Below are 20,708 nucleotides of genomic sequence, written 5' to 3' on the forward strand. Positions count from 1 at the left end.
GAAACATCCCCACCACCTGAAGTGATCTTTTTAATCCTTGTGATAGGAAATGCATTGATAATTAACAGGAAAACATTTGTTTTAAATCATCTACAAATGAGAACCCAAATAGTAGTATTTAGTTTGACAGAAGTAAATCATATGGTTTAAATATAATGCAAAATTTTAGGACAGTTAATTTGGGCTTCCCTTACTCTAAGAGGGTTTTTCTTATAAGGATAAGAGGTGTGGTTCAAAGAAAATTAAGAGACAAAAACTTCGGGTACATAATGCATGAAAATCTTTAAATGCTTGCAAAAATTAAGTTCTGTTATAATACCAGCCAGTTCTGAATTAGCCAATGCCCTAAAAGCATCTAACAATTTAAGGTTATCTTATGAGTCCTATGAAAACAATTATTTGTTGCTAAATTTGAGTTTTAGCTACGAACTCCATGTTTACGTGATAAGAAATTGCTTTGGCCCTGTGGTTTATGATGTGCTGCTGGATAAGTATTTATGTAAAACTGACATTTCAAAGAGAACCTATATATAATTGGAATTTCCACCTGTGTGGCTGTTTGCAGATCTACCTCTGTCTTCCATTTTGCATCCTATCAGTGCTATAGTTAGTCTGATCACTTTGTCTTGTTTTTCAGTGTCTACAATTATAGTTTATTCACTAAGTTCTAACTATTTAAAAATAATGGGCCAGGCGTGGTGGCTCATGCCTGTAATCCCAGCACTTTGGGAGGCTGAGGGGGGCGGATCACAAGGTCAGGAGACCAAGACCATCCTGGCTAACATGGTGAAAACCTGTCTCTACTAAAACTACAAAAAATTAGCAGGGCCTGGTGGCAGGCACCTATAGTCCCAGCTACTTGGAAGGCTGAGGCAGGAGAATGGCGTGAACCCGGGAAGTGGAGCTTGCAGTGAGCCGAGATCACACTACTGCACTCTAGCCTAGGCAACAGAGCAAGACTCCATCTCAAAAAAAAAAAAAAAAAAAAGACTAAAATTTGATTTAAAGTAGTTAAACCCCTTTATGACTCCTTTATGGAAGGAGCTGCAAAATGGGGAAAAAAAAAAAAAAAAAAGGAATCATGTCATCTTGACCCAGCTGACTGGAAATTTTCAATACTGTCTTTTAACTGTTGCACTCCAGCCAGCCTGGGCAACAGAGTGAGACCTTGTCTCAAAAAATAATAATAATAAAATAAAAAATAAGGAAATACTTGTTAAAATATCTAACTATGTAATTGCTACATGGAGAAGCCACTGGTGGTGTTGAGGTCCTTGGGAGCATTCCACTGAATTTCACCATTTCTCCAAAATTATCAGCTCAGTCAGCTTCATATACCCAGATATGGACACTTCTACACTTGAAATTCAAACTGAAGATAAATCTCTGACTTTGGACTGTAAACTTTTGCCTTGAGTATGAAACCTTGACATTGCTGAAACGAAAGTGGAAACTGTAAGGGACAACAAGTTTCACCAAGGCAGAGTCTTCTCTGATAGGCCAGCAGAGCAGCTAAGGAGAAGACAGATCACTCAAGAACTTAAGTCGTTTGTTAGCTACAGCATTTCTGTTGCTGTGATACACATTCAGCCATTTTGGAGGAAAGCTAAGCAGTACTGACCACCCATTTTCATGTACTTTAAATAACAAATATTATTTCTCAAGGTCTTCATTTTATCATTAAATTCAGCTAATTACTACCTGATTTCAAAGGCGGCTAGTGTAGAAGACTGGTCACAAGAATTTTTTTTTTAAATAGAAAACCCTAAAATCCAAATCAAGAAATTCAGTTACAGGCTGCAAGTGACCTAAAATTCCCCCACTCTAGCTCAGCAGCCATCAGTCAGTATAGCACCAGCCACAGGTCACTGTGCTCTGCATTCAGCTCCTTTTCAACCCTTACAAGACCTGCTTCATTGCTTTAACAATGTAGTGTTGATACTTGAACTGAATTTAGTCATTGGTATCTTAAATATTCACAAAATTATCATAAAGCTTCTGAAACATCTGGCAATGCCAGATCTGTAGGTCATCACTTTTAAATTGAGTTTGCAGAATTAACTCTAAAGTTGCAGCAGCCATATTTATTAGAGAAATCTTTAAGCATATACATATGGTTCCCTGTAAGCATTCATTCAGAGATCATCTGTGCCTAAAAAAAAATAAAAATGTGTCATAATATCAAAGGGGTCTAGATTAGGGGTTGGTAAACTACAACCCATGAGCCAAATCCAGGCTGCAAGTGTATGGCCTGCAAGGTAAGAATGGTTTTTTCATCTTTATTTTATATATATTATAAAATTTATTTATATATATATATTTATATATTATATATATATTTATAGTATATATAATTATTCATAATATATATATTTAATATCTTTATATATATATTTTTTTTATTTTATTTTTTTTGAGACAGAGTCTCTCTCTGTCACCCAGGCTAGAGTGCAATGTCAGGATCTCACCTCACTGCAACCTCTGCCTCCCAAGGTTCAAGTGATTCTCCTGCCTCAGCCTCCCAAGTAGCTAGGACTACAGACACATGCCACCATGCCACCATGCCTGGCTGATTTTTGTATTTTTAGTAGCGCTGGGTTGGCCAGGTTGGTCTTGAACTCCTGACCTCAAGTGATCCACCCGCCTTGGCCTCCCAAAGTCCTGGTATTACAGGTGTGAGCCACTGCACCCAACTGGTTTTTATGTTTTAAAAATGTTTAAACAGAGAAAGAAGAAGAATATGCAACAGAAACTGTATGTAACCTGCAAAGCCTAAAATGTTTACTCTCTGACTGGGGAGTTTGCCTCCCCTGCTCTAGACCGTCAGCAAGTGGTACAGTGGTACTGCCCAACTGCACTTCTCTGCAAGGTTATTCTAGTGTGCATTTGTCAGAATGAAAATATGTTATCCATTTAAGACATCTCATGTCTTTGTTGAATGTAATCACATGATTTGTATTTAATATTTACATGACTGAATTATTTTTTCACATCAGTTTTTCTAGATTGGCAATAGCCTGTTGCAAAGTGCCTAAACCTTTGAGAAAAATTACTATGTGCAAGGTCCATGATTTACTTTTCAATATAAAGGGAATTCCATTCTATACTATAAAATCCAAAAATGCTAGTTGCCCTCAGCTTTTGAGTTGACTTCCAGAAAGTTTGACCATTTTTTCTCATGTCATATAAAATGTGCCACATGGTAGTTGTCAAGCTGTGGTAGTCATGTATACTTTTTTCTTTCTTAACTGTCTAAAAGGAAAAGTTCAAAGTCCTTTCCACAGTTAGTCTTGGCTTCTTTTGGATTTTTCTTTTTAGAGCTAAATTATTCATGCCAATGAATAAGTAAGCCTGTTCTAAGATATAGAGGCCATTATCTATTTTTGCTTAATGTACTCATGTGGCATTGTTCACCGTCATGTATTTCCATACTTTCAATATTTGAGTCACTTATCAGTGTGACCAACAGATAAACTGTTCAAGCTAATACAGCATTTCCTACCTTCATAGTTGTCACAGATGTTTGTTCTAGTAGCGATTATTTAATAAACATACATTATACTGAATCTTATTAGCAACTAACTTATTTTCAGGTAATCTCAGTCTGCTTATTCACTTTTTCCATTTGATTTTCTAATGCCACAATCATTTTTCTAGAAAATAGTAGGATAATGTATTTTTTTCTAGTCTACTAAAATGGAGACTATATTTCTGCATTCATTACCTCTCATAGGTGAAAATATTAAATTAAATGATATTGTTTTAAATAAGACTACTGGTAGTGTTTCATCCCTGATTTATATTTTTTAAATCTATACATTCATATAAAGGCAGGGCTACTATGTGTAATTAGAGAGTTCATGTACTACACAAAGGCACCCAGTTGAGAGAGGAAGGAGGGTGAATGAGGGGCTGAAATCTAGCCTGTGCTCAGCCTGCCAAAGATAGGGTTGCATCTCAGAGGACACATCTTTTCCCAGTTTGCTTAAGCTGGCAGTACAGGCCAGCAGCAAGCCTCTTCATGGAAATGGCATCCAGTCATTATCCTGGGAATTCTTTGTCACTGGGCTCCTAACACTGTACTACAGTACCTTTCTACTCCAAGCCTGAGTATGTTACAAGGTTAAAAGCTAATCATTTTTTAATTAAACATTTATATATTTAAATACACAGCATCTTCAACTTTAGGAGCTGTGAAGTAAACACATGAACCGTCCAGCTTCATACAATGAAGAGGGACAGATCAGGAACAGAAAAAATGGTCCTGCATAAGCCATGTGTGTCTGTGGTTTATAACTTTAACTGAAGTACCATCTACAAGATGTAAAACAAATTAGAATTTCCTATAACTCACCTAGTTCCTCAAACCACAGCTTTTCAAATATTAGCTTTCTTAGCCAAGGCTGCTGGAATGGGTGGTTTTAGTCATTGCTGACCATATGGTTGATTCTTCAGCTAGTCCCTCCTTTGTGTGTCAGGGTGGGGCAGCCTTGTCTGGATGAACAGATGGATGCTGGCAAGAGGTGAACCAGGAAACTTTACCTGACAAAACACAGACATGAGTGTGCAAAGCCATTTGGGCTGTGCTTTGTGAAGGGAATGGCTGAAAAGGGATGGCTTTATTTCACCCTGAACAGTACACACCTGCCTAACAAAGGCATCTGTCATTTGATTTAGCAAATTCTATGAACTCACTCTGAGCTTCTCTCTAGCGCAGTTCTGGGGTGGCCTTTTCAGCTTTTTTCCTTTCTTTTGCTCTAGACTGGAATGCAGTCTACCTCAAGTGGGTCTTCTTAGGTGAGACAGAAAGCAAGACCTGTCTCACTTGATAGCGTAGCCTAATCCCAAAGTAAGGGTTGATTCTCAAAGGAAATGAGAAAGCAGAAAATGGGGGGGATCCATTTATTGAGCCGTACTATGTGCCATCCATTCAATAAACTGGAAGGTCTGTTATTAGGCACTAGGAATACAGTGAAAAATAAGACACATACCTGCCCTCATGGCACTTAGTGTCTCACAAGTAATTGTGCCAATTACATTTTGGATGAGTGTCATAAGGAAGGGTATAGAGAGTTCTAGGAGGGAATACGAGGGAGCTGAAGAAGGGAAGACATCCCTGAAGACGAATATCTACACCAAGAACTGAAGGATGATAGGTATTAAGGAAGGTAGGGGAAAGGCCGTTTATAGCAGAGGGAACCAGAGGTGAGTTTCCGGAGAGATGGGCTGGAATGACGTCACACAGGGCTTTAAAAGCCATCTTACAAATTTGAATTTGGTTGTCCTGGTGCAGTGGCTCATGCCTGTAATCCCAACACTTTGGAAGACCAAGGTGGGAGGACTGCTTGAGACCGGGAGTTCAAGACCAGCCTGGGCAACACAACGAGACCCCATCTCTACAAAAAAAAGTTTAAGTAGATAGGTGTGGTGGCACTCACCTGTAGTTCCAGCTACTCAGGAGGCTGAGGTGGGAGGATCGCTTGAACCCAGGAGTTCCAGGCTGCAATGAGCTAAAATCAACTGCACTCCAGCCTGGACAACAGAGACATCGTCTTTGAAAGAAAAAAAAGAATTTGAATTTGGAAAGCCCTGGAAAAGATGGAGGATGGATTAAAGGGAGCCAGTATGGATGTAGGGATACCAGATAGAGGAAGAACGGTGGATAGTGGCAGTGGAGATAGGAACTCCAATATATCAGAGGTACATGGGAAGAAGGTTTAGGGTATTATAGAGTACACCTGGGATTTGCAGAGTTTGTAGACTGTGTCAGACATCCTGGCAGAGAGCTTAAAGATAATAAATGTGGATCTGGAGCTCAGCTGAGAGATCTGAGCTGAAGATGTAAATTTAAGAATGATGGGTCCTGGCACGGTGGCTCACACCTGTAATCCCAGAAAAAAAAAAAAAAAAAAAAAAAATCATGGACATACATATTAATTGAAATGGAAGTGGATGAGATCACGGAAGAAAAGAGGGTCTCAGACTGAGTCCTAGAAACCAAACCATTTAAGGATTAGGTAGAGGAATTTTTGAAGAAAAGAGCCTCTCAAACCAAAGAGAATCACCAGTCACTTGGAAAGGAAGCCTGGGTGAGGGCCTGGGTTCTAGTTCCTCAAAGTCTGGATGTCTGTGGCTGGGCTGGAGACACAGTGGCTGTCAGCAGAGATAGCTACATGGCTGAGGGGTAGAAGGCAATAACCCTGACATGACACTGCACTGAAACAGCAGGCTCCAAGCTGGAGCCCACTGGCATTAATCCTGAGAGGGTACTTACTGTTAGAAAAGTTATCTCCTTTTGGGGCGTCTGAAGACCTAGCTTAGGATCCTGGCCCTCCACTGAAAAGCTGTGTGGTTGTGGCCAAGTCACAACTAAATTTTGGGTTCTACATCTGTGAAATGTAGAATTGTCTTAGGGGTTAGCACCACGGTGTAGTGTGAATCTAATCATAACAGTTTCTGAATGGTATCTTTCCTATGAGATTGCCTGGTCTGGGCCTGTAGGGGTACCTCAAAACTGGACAAACGAGAGGAGTCAACCCCTCTTCCCTCTCACTGACCAGTGCAACCTGGAACAAGGGACTATCCGGCCTTCTCCCCTTCCTGGTCATCAGGTGCTGGCCTGTGCCCACAGAACCTGTTTGCCTTCAAGGTGGAGACGGGTTTTTCTGCATTATCCCACCCCAGTTTTTCAGCCTAGGGTGTGGCAGAACATGCACTGGAATGAGATTTTTTCTGCTAGATTAAAACACCCACCCATGGTAAAGGGGAAGGCTGAAAAGGCGTCATAAATGCATTAACTCCGTCTCTGAACAGTACACACCTTTCCGAAGCCATGCTTGGTGCTCACACCCACTACATACATCTAAGTTCCTCCCTGGCCATTCCGGAAACCCTCTGGAGAGGTCAGAGCTGTTTGTCTTAAAGTCTGTTCATTTTATTCCAATAACCTTACCCCCATTTAACTTTCTCCCCACTTCAAATCATTCCCAAATTTCCTGAAAGATGTATCTGCCAAGGAGAAAAGATTAGTTTTTAGGGGGCTTGAAGAAAACAACAAAATTCATTTAGTCATTCAGTCAACCTGCTCTGGACTCTCATGAGTGGGGCACAGATTGGGAGGAAATTGGTCATGTCCCTCCCTGGGGCTGCTCTCTTGCCCTCATTTGTTCTCAGATTGAATTAGTACTCCCAGCTCCTTTTAGTCCTTCACCCACCATGAAGTTGCCTGTGAGTCTTAGGGCTTTCCTAATCCTCTAGATATATCTTACTATCCCCATCAGAAACCTGCACTCAGTCCCTCCCCTTCTCTCTCTCTTCCTCCCACCTCCTTCCCCCTTCAAACTTCTCATTCAGCCACCTCCCCCATGTAAATTAGTAAGAGGGACAAGGAGTCCGAGAGATGAGAGATGAACATTCTCACAGAATGTCCACTAAGTCACTAAGCTATGAGGATGCTGTTTGGAATGAAACTATTCACATTTCTCTATCACCGTTAAGGTAGCTACTGTCTCCAGCAGCCATCAGCTAAGTGAATAGAGAAACACAAAGAGTTTCATTGGAAACAGCTGTAGTAGTTGGCAGGCCTGTGGTTGCGGCTGGGACACAATCCCAAAGTCTGCTGTGAATGGCTAACTTTTTGTATCACACAGCCGGGGGTCTGGGCAGCACCCTGCTTGCTGCCGCTCCATCACGCTGCTCTGCCATCTGCTTACTGCTGCTGTCGGTGCTGTCTTGGGGAATCACCTGAAACCGCAGTGGCTACAGACAACCTCTGAACCGCTGGAGTCCCCTGCAGCCGTCACAGGGCAAGGTAGGTGTGTTTCCCTTCCACCTCAGCCTCCCTTCCTGAGATTACGAGGATCCTAAACAGTGGGCTACTTTTGGGGGTGTGCTGCCCCTTGAGCTAGGCATGCTGTCCCCATGACCTGGAGTCTCAGTAGTGGTCAGGACTCTATTGGCTATAAATGATGAAGTCCTCATGTCCAGCCAGAGTGAGGCGGCCGGGACAGTGCAGCTCTACCTCCATCTCACTACTGAGAGACAAGGGCTGTCATGCTCTAGGAGAGCAGCATTCCTCCTGAAAGGGGTGATCTGACACTCGGCTCTCTTTGTCAGTAAGTGGAGACAGGGAAAGGATCTAACTGCCTAGCCCTAGACGCTTGGGGGAGTCACTTCACCAGAGTCCCATAGCGTCTCCCAAGAGTCAGGGCTGCTGAGGCCAGTGCCTCCTTTGCTGCATTCTTTGCTGTGGTGGCTCCTGGTCCCCACCCCAACCCCTCATATGTCGATTAGGGCACCCTGGAAAGGGAAGCAGCTGCCTGTGAATCCAGTATGCTGGAGGTCACTCCCAAAGTTTTTCCAGTAACAATTTGTAAGGTCAAAACAATAAGGGGCTGCTTGATACCACCAAGAGTTTGTCAGGCAAACACTGAAAGAGAGAGAGAGAGAGAGAGAGATCTTCCTATTTAGTTACCTAGAAATGCTAGCCATTCTAAAATTTTACTGAAAAGAAAAAATGAACTGGTTATTTGGCAGTGGGGACCATCCCAGAGAGCACCTTCCTAGAGACACTGAGTCCCTTTCCTCCTCCTGCTTCTCCTCTTATCAACTACAGGCTGAAATTAACACCCACAGCTTCTGCTGGCTAAAAGCCTTAAAAACAACAAAAATCAAACGAGAAACTAATGCTTTAGGCAGCTACAACTCCAATTTATTTATTTATTTATTTAGCTCTGTCGCCCAGGCTGGAGTGCAGTGGTGCTACTGCAGCTCATTACAGCCTCAATCTCCCAGGCTCAGGCAACCCTCCCACCTCAGCTTCCCAAATAGCTGGGACTACAGGTGTGCACCACAACACCCAACTGATTTTTTTTTTTTTTTTTTTTTTTTTGTAGAGAGGAGGTTTCACTATGTTGCCCAGGCTAGTTGCAAATTACTGGGCTCAAGCAATTCACCCACTTGAGCTTCCCAAAGTGCTGGGATTACAGATGTGAGCCACTGTGCCCAGCCTAGAACTTTAAACTTTAGGTACTGAGCAAACACCAAGTCTTGGAAACATAATGCTAGCCTTAGATTACTTATTGATTTATGAACAAACCCCTAGATACAGAGAAAAATAAAAGGTATGTATAAATTGTATAAATTATATAAATTACATATATGAATAAATGTACATAATTTATACTATATATAATGTATATAAATTATATACATATTTTAATATAAATATAACAAATAGGCTGGGTGTGGTGGCTCACGCCTGTAATGCCAACACTTTGGGAGGCTGAGGTGGGTGGATCACCTGAGGTTACGAGTTTCAGACTGGCCTGGCCAACATGATGAAACCCCATCTCTGCTAAAAATACAAAAAAATTAGCTGGGCGTGGTGGTGCACACCTGTAATTCCAGCTACTTAGGAGGCTGAGGCAGGAGAATGGCTTGAACCCAGGAGGCGGAAGTTGCAGTGAGCTGAGATCAAGCCACTGCACTCCAGCCTGGGTGACAAAGCAAGACTCTGTCTAAAAAAAATATTTTAAAAAAACTGGGAAAAATAGTCAAATCCCATCTCTGCTTTAAAAAAGAAAAAAAAGAACAAAAGGGGACTCTAGGGCCTCAACTCCNTATAAATTATATAAATTACATATATGAATAAATGTACATAATTTATACTATATATAATGTATATAAATTATATACATATTTTAATATAAATATAACAAATAGGCTGGGTGTGGTGGCTCACGCCTGTAATGCCAACACTTTGGGAGGCTGAGGTGGGTGGATCACCTGAGGTTACGAGTTTCAGACTGGCCTGGCCAACATGATGAAACCCCATCTCTGCTAAAAATACAAAAAAATTAGCTGGGCGTGGTGGTGCACACCTGTAATTCCAGCTACTTAGGAGGCTGAGGCAGGAGAATGGCTTGAACCCAGGAGGCGGAAGTTGCAGTGAGCTGAGATCAAGCCACTGCACTCCAGCCTGGGTGACAAAGCAAGACTCTGTCTCAAATAAATAAATATATACACATATATATATGGCAAGTTGTGTATATGCTATATTTTCCATAACTTGATTTAATTGGAAATTCAAGATTCCTAATTTATATACTAAAAATTTATATAACAAAAGATTAAAACAGCACTTATTGGTTTTTGTGCCTCTACAACATAGTTTCTAACTTAACATTTGTGAAAATGCCCTAATTGTCAAAAATTCATGAACTTAATACTGGGGCTCAAGTTATACCTGGGGATCCCACTAATTTAAACACTCTGACCCTATAATCTTGAGAAGGTAACGACATATAAAAATTTTTAAATGAGTATGCCTCAATTTAAGTGTAGCCTTGCCTAAATTTCCCATGCTCACATGCCCACTGCTATAAAATGTCTTCCATTAGATATATTTGCTTTGACAAAATAAATAATAAATTAGATTGGGCATGGTGGCTCATGCCTCTAATCCCAGCGCTTAGGGAGACCAAGGCAGGAATATCTCTTGAGCCCAGGAGTTCAAGATCAACCTGGGCAAAATGGCAAAACCCCGTCTCAACAAAAAATGCAAAAATTAACCATGTGTGATGGTGTGTGCCTACTCAGGAGGCTAAGATGCGAGGATCACCTGAGCCCAGGAGGCGGAGGTTGCAGTGAGCTGTGATAGTGCCCCTGCACTCCAGCCTGGGAGACAGAGTAAGACCCTGTTTCAATATTAATAATTATAATAAATTAAAATTAAAGTGCCTCTTTGTCATTTGCAAATTGGCTTGATAAAATGGGACCCCATGAGCCCCAATTTTATAGTTAATATGGCCCAATATAAGTTAAAGCAAGCCGTTCTAGGATTAAAACTCATTATAAAAAACCTTATTTTTTAAAAGGGTGATTATCCCCTACTACTTCTCCATTTAGCAGCCCAATTTTGCCTATGCTCAAATCTAGAAATACATATATTTTATGTATATACATTTTAATATATTTATATTTTAAATATATGTACGTTTTAATATATAAAATGTAATATATAAAAATATAATATAGATTTTATCTCTATTTTACATATATAAATGTTTATATATGGTAGCCTGTGATGGATCACTACAACTTAACATTGTGGTCCCATCCATTAGGGCCCCATACATAATATTAAAATTAAACTGATTTTATTCAATCAACAACTAATAAATACTTTACTCTTACAGATGTGGCCAACCTGTTATGTTCTGTGCCTATTTCCACAACCCTTCAGGCAGTTTGCCTCTGCCTCTGAAGGCACACTATACACTTTTCTGGACAACTCACGGGGGCCTCTACGTGAGGTCCATCATCATACACTGTCTTTACAGACAAGATGCACCTTCTCCAGGAGCACAGGTACAATACTGCACTGAGAACATCCTCCTCCAAAGAGATTCATTTGACCCACACTCTAAGGACATTTGAGCTTAAAGAGGAAGCAGGCAGTCACCGGTGGCTAAGGAAGCCTGTAGCTGCCCTCCCCCTCTTCACCCTACCCCTAAGGAGGAGGGGTGATGGCATGGATTGGTCAGATTCAAGAGGACTGAACGAAGCCACAGGCCTGGGGTGGAACCTCAGTGTGTGAAATAAAGGGGTTAAAGGCTAAGTCTCAGGCTGGGGATGGCTCCTGTCTATTTCTTCTCTCTCCAATACTACAGGTAAGATGGGGGCCTGAGCTTCTTCCTATTGGGAAGGAGGTGCATTTTTCCTTCTTTGCATTCCCCTCTCATCAGAGTGCCAAGCAAGAAACGGGGGAGGCCAAGGGGAGACGAATGAGGACAGAATTGCCCCTATTGCACAGGTCCAGTGCAGACCCCAGGGCTCAGGGCTTCATGCTGAGGGTTGGGGCCAAGGCCCTAATAGCTAATAAAACGTTTCTTTGCCTTTCTTGCTATACTATATTCTGTTATACTAATATTCCTCCAGGAATGCCCTGGGATAGTAGGGGGTGGGTGGGTGGCCCAGGAATCTATGTTCCAGCCATCAATCTCTCAGCATCAAAACAGAGGAGGAAATGACCAAAGTAGTTCCTGGGAAAACAAGGGGGGCAATTCCTGGCTGGGTGAGATGGCTCATGCCTGTAATCCCAGCACTTTGGGAGGCCATGGCGAGCGGATCACCTTAGGTCAGGAGTTCGAGACCTGTCTGGCCAACATGGTAAAACCCCATCTCTACTAAAAATATAAAAATTAGCTGGGCATGGTGGTGGACACCTGTAATGCCAGCTACTTGGGAGGCTGAGGCAGGAGAATCACTTGAACCCGGGAGCCTGAGGTTGCAGTGAGCCGAGAAAAAGAAAAAGAAGGGGGAATTCTAGGCAGAGTGAATAGTATTGCAAAGGCAGGATGTGTTAATATGTGTGGAGCAGTAAACAGAGTGAGAACTGCCTGCAATTAGAAAATCATAGAGGAACTTTATAAAGTTTATAAAGAGGAACTTTATACCACACTGTGTGAGAAGGCGAGACTTCATCCATAAAAAGATGGTCTCCTGTGTTAGCCAACTGCTAATGTTATTCCGGTGCTTACTACATGCCAGGCTCTGAATGCCTTACATGAATTAACTCATAATTCTGAGACACTGAGATAAAGGAGTTGTCCAAAGTCTCACCAACAAGGAACCTGAGGTTCAAAGGGGTAGAGTAAGTGGCAGATCTGTCCTCTTTACCAAATTTGCTACTCGACAGCTGTGACATCAACAAGGAGACAGGTTCTATTGACCTGGACTTACCATGAGGTGACCTGGAGGAGGTGGTATTTTATTTATTTATTTATTTATTTTTTTATTTATTTATTTTTTTTGAGACGGAGTCTCGCTCTGTGGCCCGGGCTGGAGTGCAGTAGCCGGATCTCAGCTCACTGCAAGCTCCCCCTCCCGGGTTCACGCCATTCTCCTGCCTCAACCTCCCGAGTAGCTGGGACTACAGGCGCCCGCCACCTCGCCCGGCTAGTTTTTTGTATTTTTTAGTAGAGACGGGGTTTCACCATGTTAGCCAGGATGGTCTCGATCTCCTGACCTCGTGATCTGCCCGCCTCGGCCTCCCAAAGTGCTGGGATTACAGGCCTGAGCCACCGCACCCAGCCAGAGATGGTATTTGAGCTGAGTCCTGAGAGACAAGGGATCAGGGCCAGCAGAGGCTGGGAAAGTTTAAGGTGCATGGGCTCCAGCATGCCTGAAGATTGCTTTGAGAAACGAAGGGATCCAGCAAAAAGAATCATAAAGAGAAATGTCCAACACTTCACAGCAAGTCAAAGCCCTCGGGCTGCACAGTGTGGCATCCAAGAACAGAGCTGAGCAAGCCAGCACCGCCCTCGGGAACAGCGCCTGGCCCAACACCTTTTCCTTTACATCAGAAGTTGGCTGTGATCCAAGATCTTGTATCCGTTTTATCAGAGTAAATGCAAATTTCTTTGAAACAAGATTTATTGTTACATTAAGAAGGAGATTATTTTTCTTTCCAGAAATGATGGGGGATGCTTACTTTTTTTAACTAGCATTTGTGTAGCACCTTAACATAAACAGAATTCTTTCCTTATTTCATTGAAAAATGAGTGTTAACTTTCTCAGTTTTTCAAATGAGGACACTGAAACCTAGGAGATTAACTCAGGAAAGAAACTGGGGCTCAAAGCCAGTTATTCAGACTCCAAATTCTGTTTTCATTCATTTTTTTATTCTTTCATTCATTGAAAAAAAAAATACTATATTTTTCCTGTGCCAGGCACAGGACTATGCAGTGAGTAGATAGTTGAAGGTAAAAGAGACATAGCTTATCTTACAGACCCTCTTCTCACAGTGCCTCTAACACAGAAGCAGGAAGAAATAAAGAGTGATATACTATATAATACTCTGGTATTTCTAATCAGCACTCAGTGATTACATCCATACCTTTGCAAGGTTCTCACACTTGCATTTGTAGTTAACTGCTCCATTGTTTCACTGAATGCCTGCTTTGTGCCCACTCTGGGCTTGACATTGTGTACAGACTGTAATACACAAGCAGTAGGGTTCAATCTGATAACACCTATGTGCAAACTACCTGGAAGTATTTATTGAGCACATACTCTTGGAAAAGCAGTCTTTGAGCAAATATTTATCAGTACCTTGATAATCCTAACAAATAATATTTACTGAATACTATGTGCCAAGGACCATAGTAAATTCTTTATACACATTATCATTTGGTCTTCACAGTAACTCTTCAGAGGCAGGTATTTGAGATCTTAAGTCCCAACATGCTCAAAATCATGACACTAGAAAGCAGTGGCAGTGGAATTTGAATCCAGGCAGCCAGCATTTCCTACTACTCAGCTGTCCTAACCTCCTACCCTATGCAGGGCGCTGGTGACAACAGTGAACACTGCTGCGATCCCTACCCTTAAAATGCTTACAGCCTAGGAAGGAAGATAACCTTTAAACAAATCATATGCTGAGAACATCTAACAGGGTACCTGGTCTCCTCTGAGCTTCATTCAAGCTTCCCCAAGAATATGCCTTGTCAAGCGGACCCAGAGGCTGAGTTCTTAAGCAGACAAGGAGGGAGGGAGAAGTCAATCTATGAAGGGGAACAGCACAAGGAAAAGCTCCGAGGTAGGAAGAGGTCTGGCAGTCTGAGGCTCTCACTGGGCTGAGGGAAAGGCCAGGTGGATTACAGGGAAGCTAAGGAAAAGAGCATGAGGAGTGGCACATAAATCTACATAATTCAAAGTGAGGGGAGAGGTCGGCCGAGAACAAGACAGCGTGTAGATACGCCAGGCAGGACGCTACTTCATGTGAGGTGGGGATGTTAGTTTGGATCAGCCTGTTGATAGAGAGAATGGAAGCATGTTGATGAAAATTGCAGAAGAGAGAATCGTCAGGGCTTGGGTAGGGAAATGAGGAGGAGGGAGTCAAGCAAGGTTTTTGGCTTGAACAACCCAGTGGATGGCAGCACTCCGGGACAACTCAGGGGAGGAAGATGAGAGTTCAAGTCGCATCCAAGGTGGCTGTGGACAGCCATATGGAGCTGTTAAGTCAGGGCGCTGGATGGATGTGTGGCTCTGAAGCTCGGAGGTCCTAACAGTGAAGGAGATCATCTTGGACAAAGGTGAAATGAGTGTCTAAGACAGAGCCCTAAAGGCATTCCACTATTAAAGGTTATTATTAGAGAGGTCAGGTGCGGTGGCTCACACCTGTAATCCCAGCACTTTGGGAAGCCAAGGCAGGAGGATCATTCGAGTCCAAGAATTTGAGAGCAGCCTGGACAACAGGGCAAGACTCTGTTTCTACAACAAATAGAAAAAATTAGCCAAGCACTGTGGCACATGCCTGTGCTCCCAGCAATTTGGGAGGCTGAGGTGGGAGGATCACCTGAGCCTGGGAAGTGCAGGCTGCTGCAGTGAGCCCGATCACACCACTGCATCCAGCCTGGACACCCAGTGAGACCTGACTCAAAAAAAAAAAAAAAAAGAAGAAGGAAGAAGAAAGGAGAAATAGGAAGAAGAAGAAGTGGAGGTGGAGGAGGAGGAGGGGAGGAGGGCAAGGAGGAGGAGAGGGGTTGTTATTAGAGGAGGGGGAACTGAGCAAAGGGGAACTGAGAAAACATGGTCAAAAGAAAGGAGGAAAGGCAGGAGAGTGTGGGAGTCTGTTTTAAGGGAGGCGAGTGGGAGGCAGGGCCACAGTGGCTCATGCCTGTAAATCCCAGCACTTTTGGCGGGGCTGAGGGTGGGAGGATCACTTGAACCAGGAGTTCAAGGGACCAGACGGGGCAATATGGTGGGAACCTGTCTCCACACCACACACACACACATTACCAGGTGTTAGTGGCGGCTCCTGTAGAGCCTCAAACTTACTCCAAAAGCTGAAGTGGGAGGACTGCTTAAGCCTAGGTGGTCAAGGCAGTGAGTCATGATGGTGTCACTGCACTCCAGCCTGAGTGACACAGCAACACCCTGTCTCAAATAAATAAATAAATAGCCAATGGTCTGAGATGCAGAACCTGATGTGATTGAATTTTTAGCAGGGCTAAGAGAAGATTGTTCTGACCTGGGATTCATCCTGGGGGTCTTCATGAAGGCCAGACCTGAGGTGCACCTAGGCACGCTACATACAGGAGAGGGCCTGAGAGTGAATGTTTGGGAACAGCAAATAATACCAGCAGGTAGAATGAGGAGGAAGAGCTAGAGGATGCCGTGGAGATCATCTCACCCATGAGGTCATATCACCTGTGTCACCCAGTCACTGGCCACTTCATGCTCATTTCATGCTCACAACAGCCCTGCAGTAGGAATTCACTAACCCTGTGTCACAGATGAGAACACTCAGACCCAGCCATCGGAATTGACTATTCAGACGGTGCAGATGGAAGTGGGGAAGGCAGAATTTGGCTCTGGGTCTGAGTCCAGTGCTATCACCTTATGCTTCCTTGACTCGGGTGGCAACGAAGGGAAGAGATTAGAGAGGATTCGGGCTGGACAGAGGTGGAGAAGAGGCAATAAGTGAGAGGGAGGTAGGGTGCAGAATCAACAAGATGCAGAGAGCAGGTAGCAGCTGAGAAGGACAAGGCAGAAGGCTGGGGCTTCTGGCTGGAGTAGTCTGGTGAACGGAGGTGGGAACAGCAGGGTATGGGTTCAGGGGAAGAATGGAGACTCAGACGATGAGTCCACTGGGCCTACGTGACGGGTTGTGGGGCGGTGTTGTCAGGAGGCAAAGAGAGACATAGATCTGAAGGTCAGAGGAACGGTCCGGAGTGTGGGAGACCAGAGACCATCAGCGTAATCTTGGATTTTGGTTCCTTTTTACCACTTAACAGCAGAGTTGAGAAGGGGCTAAAGCTGGGTTCTGGGAGAGAAGTGACGGGGCACGGGTGGCGTCCCGCCGGTGTCAAAGACGACTTCCGGCTCACCTCTGACTCCGTTTCCCCCACAGATGGCTTTTCCCTGCCGCAGGTCCCTGACTCCCAAGACTCTGGCCTGCCTCCTGGTGGGCGTGAGTTTCTTGGCACTGCAGCAGTGGTTCCTCCAGGCTCCAAGGTCCCCGCAGGAGAAGAGGTCCCTGCTGGAGGAGAGGTCCCAGCAGGAGGAGACGCCAGAGGGTCCCACCGACGCTCCCTCGGCGCTCACCCCCGGGCCCCCGTGCGTGGCCAACACCTCGGCGAACGCCACGGCCAACTTCGAGCAGCTGCCCGCGCGCATCCAGGACTTCCTACGGTACCGCCACTGCCGCCACTTCCCGCTGCTTTGGGACGCACCGGCCAAGTGCGCCAGCCGCCGCGGTGTCTTTCTGCTCCTGGCCGTGAAGTCGGCGCCTGCGCACTACGAGCGACGCGAGCTCATCCGGCGCACTTGGGGGCAGGAGCGCAGCTACGGCGAGTGGCCAGTGCGCCGCCTCTTCCTACTGGGCACCCCCGGTCCCGAGGACGAGGCGCGCGCCGAGCGGCTGGCGGAGCTGGTGGCGCTGGAGGCGCGCGAGCACGGCGACGTGCTGCAGTGGTCCTTCGCGGACACCTTCCTCAACCTCACGCTCAAGCACCTGCACCTGCTCGACTGGCTGGCTGTGCGCTGTCCGCACGCGCGCTTCCTGCTCAGTGGCGACGACGACGTGTTCGTGCACACCGCCAACGTAGTCCGCTTCCTGCAGGCGCAGCCACCGGGCCGCCACTTGTTCACCGGCCAGCTCATGGACGGCTCCGTGCCCATCCGCGACAGCTGGAGCAAGTACTTCGTGCCCCCGCAGCTCTTCCCCGGGTCCGCTTACCCGGTATACTGCAGCGGCGGCGGCTTCCTCCTGTCCAGCCTCACGGTCCGGGCCCTGCGCGCGGCCGCCCTCCACACCCCGCTCTTCCCCATCGACGACGCCTACATGGGCATGTGTCTGGAGCGCGCCGGCCTGGCGCCCAGCGGCCACGAGGGCATCCGGCCCTTCGGCGTGCAGCTGCCTGGCGCGCAGCAGTCCTCCTTCGACCCCTGCATGTACCGCGAGCTGCTGCTGGTGCACCGCTTCGCGCCATATGAGATGCTGCTCATGTGGAAGGCGCTGCACAGCCCCACGCTCAGCTGTGACCGGGGACACCGGGTCTCCTGAGGCCGGGTGGATGGCTTCAGCCCCGGGACTCCACCCGTGACGGTGTCCATGCTGAGAAGGCAGCTTTCCCGCCCTGAGTACCATACGTCCTGCCCAGCTCTGTGCACCTGAACCCCAGCTGCGCACTGAAATCAGCTGGGGTGGGGGGTGTGGGAAATGCCCACATCCTGGCTCCATCTCCCGAAGTTTCTATTTGATTAGTCTGGGGTGGCCCCAGACATGTTAAGGATTTTTAAAGTTCCTCCGGTGATGCGAATGTGTGGTTAGGCCTGAGGACAGCTCGGCTAGACTGTCTGTTCATCCTCGCAAACCCAACTCCACTGCCCTCTCTGCAAGCCTTCCCAGGCACCTCGCTCCGACACTTGGGTCCTCGTGAGCAGTGAAGCAAGGGAGACCTGGGAGCGTGGGAGCCAGGATCAGCGTCCCCTGCCTTGTGCATGCAAATGTCAGTTGCCATTTCCACTGTTTCCCCTACAAGTGAGTGGAGCTGGGCTGACAGTGGTCAGGAGGATCCCGCTTCCCCTCCCGCCAGAAGTCAGCCAACATGCAACTGAGGCGCATGAGGCGGCCTTCCTCCCACCACTGCCCCAGTACAACCATGAGGTAGAAATCCTCACCGTGCAAAGTGGAAACCAGAGGCCTGGTCAGACAGTGACTAATCCAGGGCCATGGCATTCCCAGACAGCACACCATTGTGGTCCCCTCCACACTCACCCCACCCAAAGCTAATGGCCTGGTTGGGTACTGCCCGCCAATACTCACCCCCACGGGTCAGAAACAGGCTCCTTGCCAGGGTCTGGAACTCAGGGTCAGTGGGTCTTGGACAACCCAGCAGGGAGTTCCGGGGAGTCCGAAGTGGAGAAACGCTGATGGGAACATGGAGACCATTGTTGGGGAATCTGTGGAGGCAGGTGTGTAGAATTGTGTTGGGGAGGTGGGGGATCTAAGACTGAGATGAACAGTGGTTAAGAGTGTGGGGCCAGGCGAGAAGGCTCACACCTGTAATCCTAGCACTTTGGGAGGCCGAGGCGGGCAGATCACGAGGTCAAGAGTTTGAGAGCAGCCTGGCCAATATGGTGAAACCCCGTCTCTACTAAGAATACAAAAATTAGCTAGCCGTAGTGGCTCATGCCTGTAATCTCAGCTATTTGGGAGGCTGAGCCAGGAGAATTGCTTGAACCTGGGAGGCAGAGGTTGCAGTGAGCCAAGATCGTGCCACTGCACTCTAGCCTGGGCGACAGAGCAAGACTCCATCTCAAAAAAAGAGAGAGTTTGCAGGGGTGAGTGGAAACTTGGTGCCTGGGACACTGAGAACCTGGCTGTGGTCCTGGCCTCCAGCAGCTGCCAGTCATCTTGGCAACATAGAAAATCAAGGAAATGGCCTAAGGGCAGGCAGAAGTGTGTCAGCAACGTCCCAACTATGTAAGATGGACACAAGAGACTCACCTTGGGAGGAAAGAGCCTGGGCAGAAAGTCAGGAGAATGGCCAAAGGTCCTTCCCTGCCTTCAAGACAAAGACCAGACTCCTCAGTCCTGCATTTCAGGCTCCTGCCACCCAGGTGCTACTCACTGTCCCCTCCCTCCCACTGTTGGCCTCCATCCAGCTGGCAGTGCCTGCGCTTTGTCCAGCTCTCTCCTGCCTCTGCATTTTGCACAAACTCTGACCTGGTTACTGTAATGTCCTCCAATCACCACCATCCTGATGTCTCTTGCACCAGTTAGGATGCCCGTAGGGGAAGCTGCCAGCTGCCCACCTGAGTCGGCTGCCCCCTTCCTCCTGGGCACTCACCTAGACTCCATTTCCCAGCACCCTAGCCCCTGCAGTTAGATGTGGCCCTGTGACTAGGCCCTCATGGATGGGCGGGAATGGATGAGGAGGATCACTGTGGCACCTGGGTCTGACTATGCGCTCTTCCTCCTTCCCATTTGCTGGAACATGGCTGGGCCTGGGACCCAGCTCTGACTTTGCAAGTGAGGACAACGCTCCAGGCCCAAGCGGAAGTTTCTCAACTACTGACATTTGGGGCAGGACAGTTCTTTGTTGTGGGGGGCAGTCCTGTGCACTGTGAAACATTCAGCAGCATCCGTGTCCTCCACTCACTAGATACCAGTGTCACAACCCGAGTTATGACACCCAAAGTATCTCCAGATGTTGCCAAACGTAACGTGGTGGGCAAATTCACCCTGGCAGAGAACCACTGGCCTAGAGGAAGGCAGAGAAGCAAGAGGATTCCTGAGTTCCTGAGAGCAGCCCAGGGACTAACCTGGAATACTCAGCTAAGACTACTGAGGAAGACAAAATAAACTTTTATGCTTTAAAAAAAAAATTATGGACATGACAATATAGACAAAAACTTTGATGATTTTTGAGCCTCTGGGGTTTGTCTACTCTGCTACAGCAGTCTTGCCCTGCTGGTATTTTAGTCTGTTCAGGAGGCTACTGTAAGAAAAATACCATAAACTGAGTGTCTTACAAGCAACATCTCTGGAAGTTCTGGAGGCTGGGAAGTCTAAGGTCAAGGTCCCGGCAGGTTTGGTGTCTGGTGAGGGCCCATTCCTCACTGCCTTTTTGCTGTGTCCCTGCATGGTGGAAGGGGCAAGCGAGCTCCCACAGCCTCTTTTACAGCGGCCCAGA

At 46.2% G+C, this 20,708-nt stretch overlaps 1 protein-coding gene across 2 annotated transcripts; it reads left to right on the forward strand.

Moving 5' to 3' along the window:
• Nucleotides 1-7,569: 7,569 nt before the first annotated feature.
• On the forward strand, nucleotides 7,570-19,337 carry B3GNT6 (UDP-GlcNAc:betaGal beta-1,3-N-acetylglucosaminyltransferase 6). 2 transcript variants are annotated; one of them, XM_017893543.1, is made up of 3 exons: nucleotides 7,570-7,810; nucleotides 11,199-11,672; nucleotides 16,919-19,337. In XM_017893543.1, the coding sequence occupies exon 3, from the start codon at nucleotides 16,919-16,921 to the stop codon at nucleotides 18,071-18,073; it is 1,155 nt and encodes a 384-aa protein (XP_017749032.1). In that variant the 5' UTR covers nucleotides 7,570-7,810; nucleotides 11,199-11,672; the 3' UTR covers nucleotides 18,074-19,337. The 2 variants fall into 2 exon arrangements, with proteins under 2 accessions (XP_017749032.1, XP_017749034.1); XM_017893545.1 differs by lacking the exons at nucleotides 7,570-7,810; nucleotides 11,199-11,672 and adding an exon at nucleotides 13,828-15,098.
• The last annotated feature ends 1,371 nt before the right edge of the window (nucleotides 19,338-20,708 follow it).

Source organism: Rhinopithecus bieti, unplaced genomic scaffold (assembly GCF_001698545.2).
Source record: "Rhinopithecus bieti isolate Rb0 unplaced genomic scaffold, ASM169854v2 scaffold_23868, whole genome shotgun sequence".
In the NCBI taxonomy this organism is placed as follows: domain Eukaryota; kingdom Metazoa; phylum Chordata; class Mammalia; order Primates; family Cercopithecidae; genus Rhinopithecus; species Rhinopithecus bieti.

Bases quoted from the DNA above. Each gene is read 5' to 3' on its own strand.
- B3GNT6 (XM_017893543.1), top strand. From the start codon at position 16,919: ATGGCTTTTCCCTGCCGCAGGTCCCTGACTCCCAAGACTCTGGCCTGC.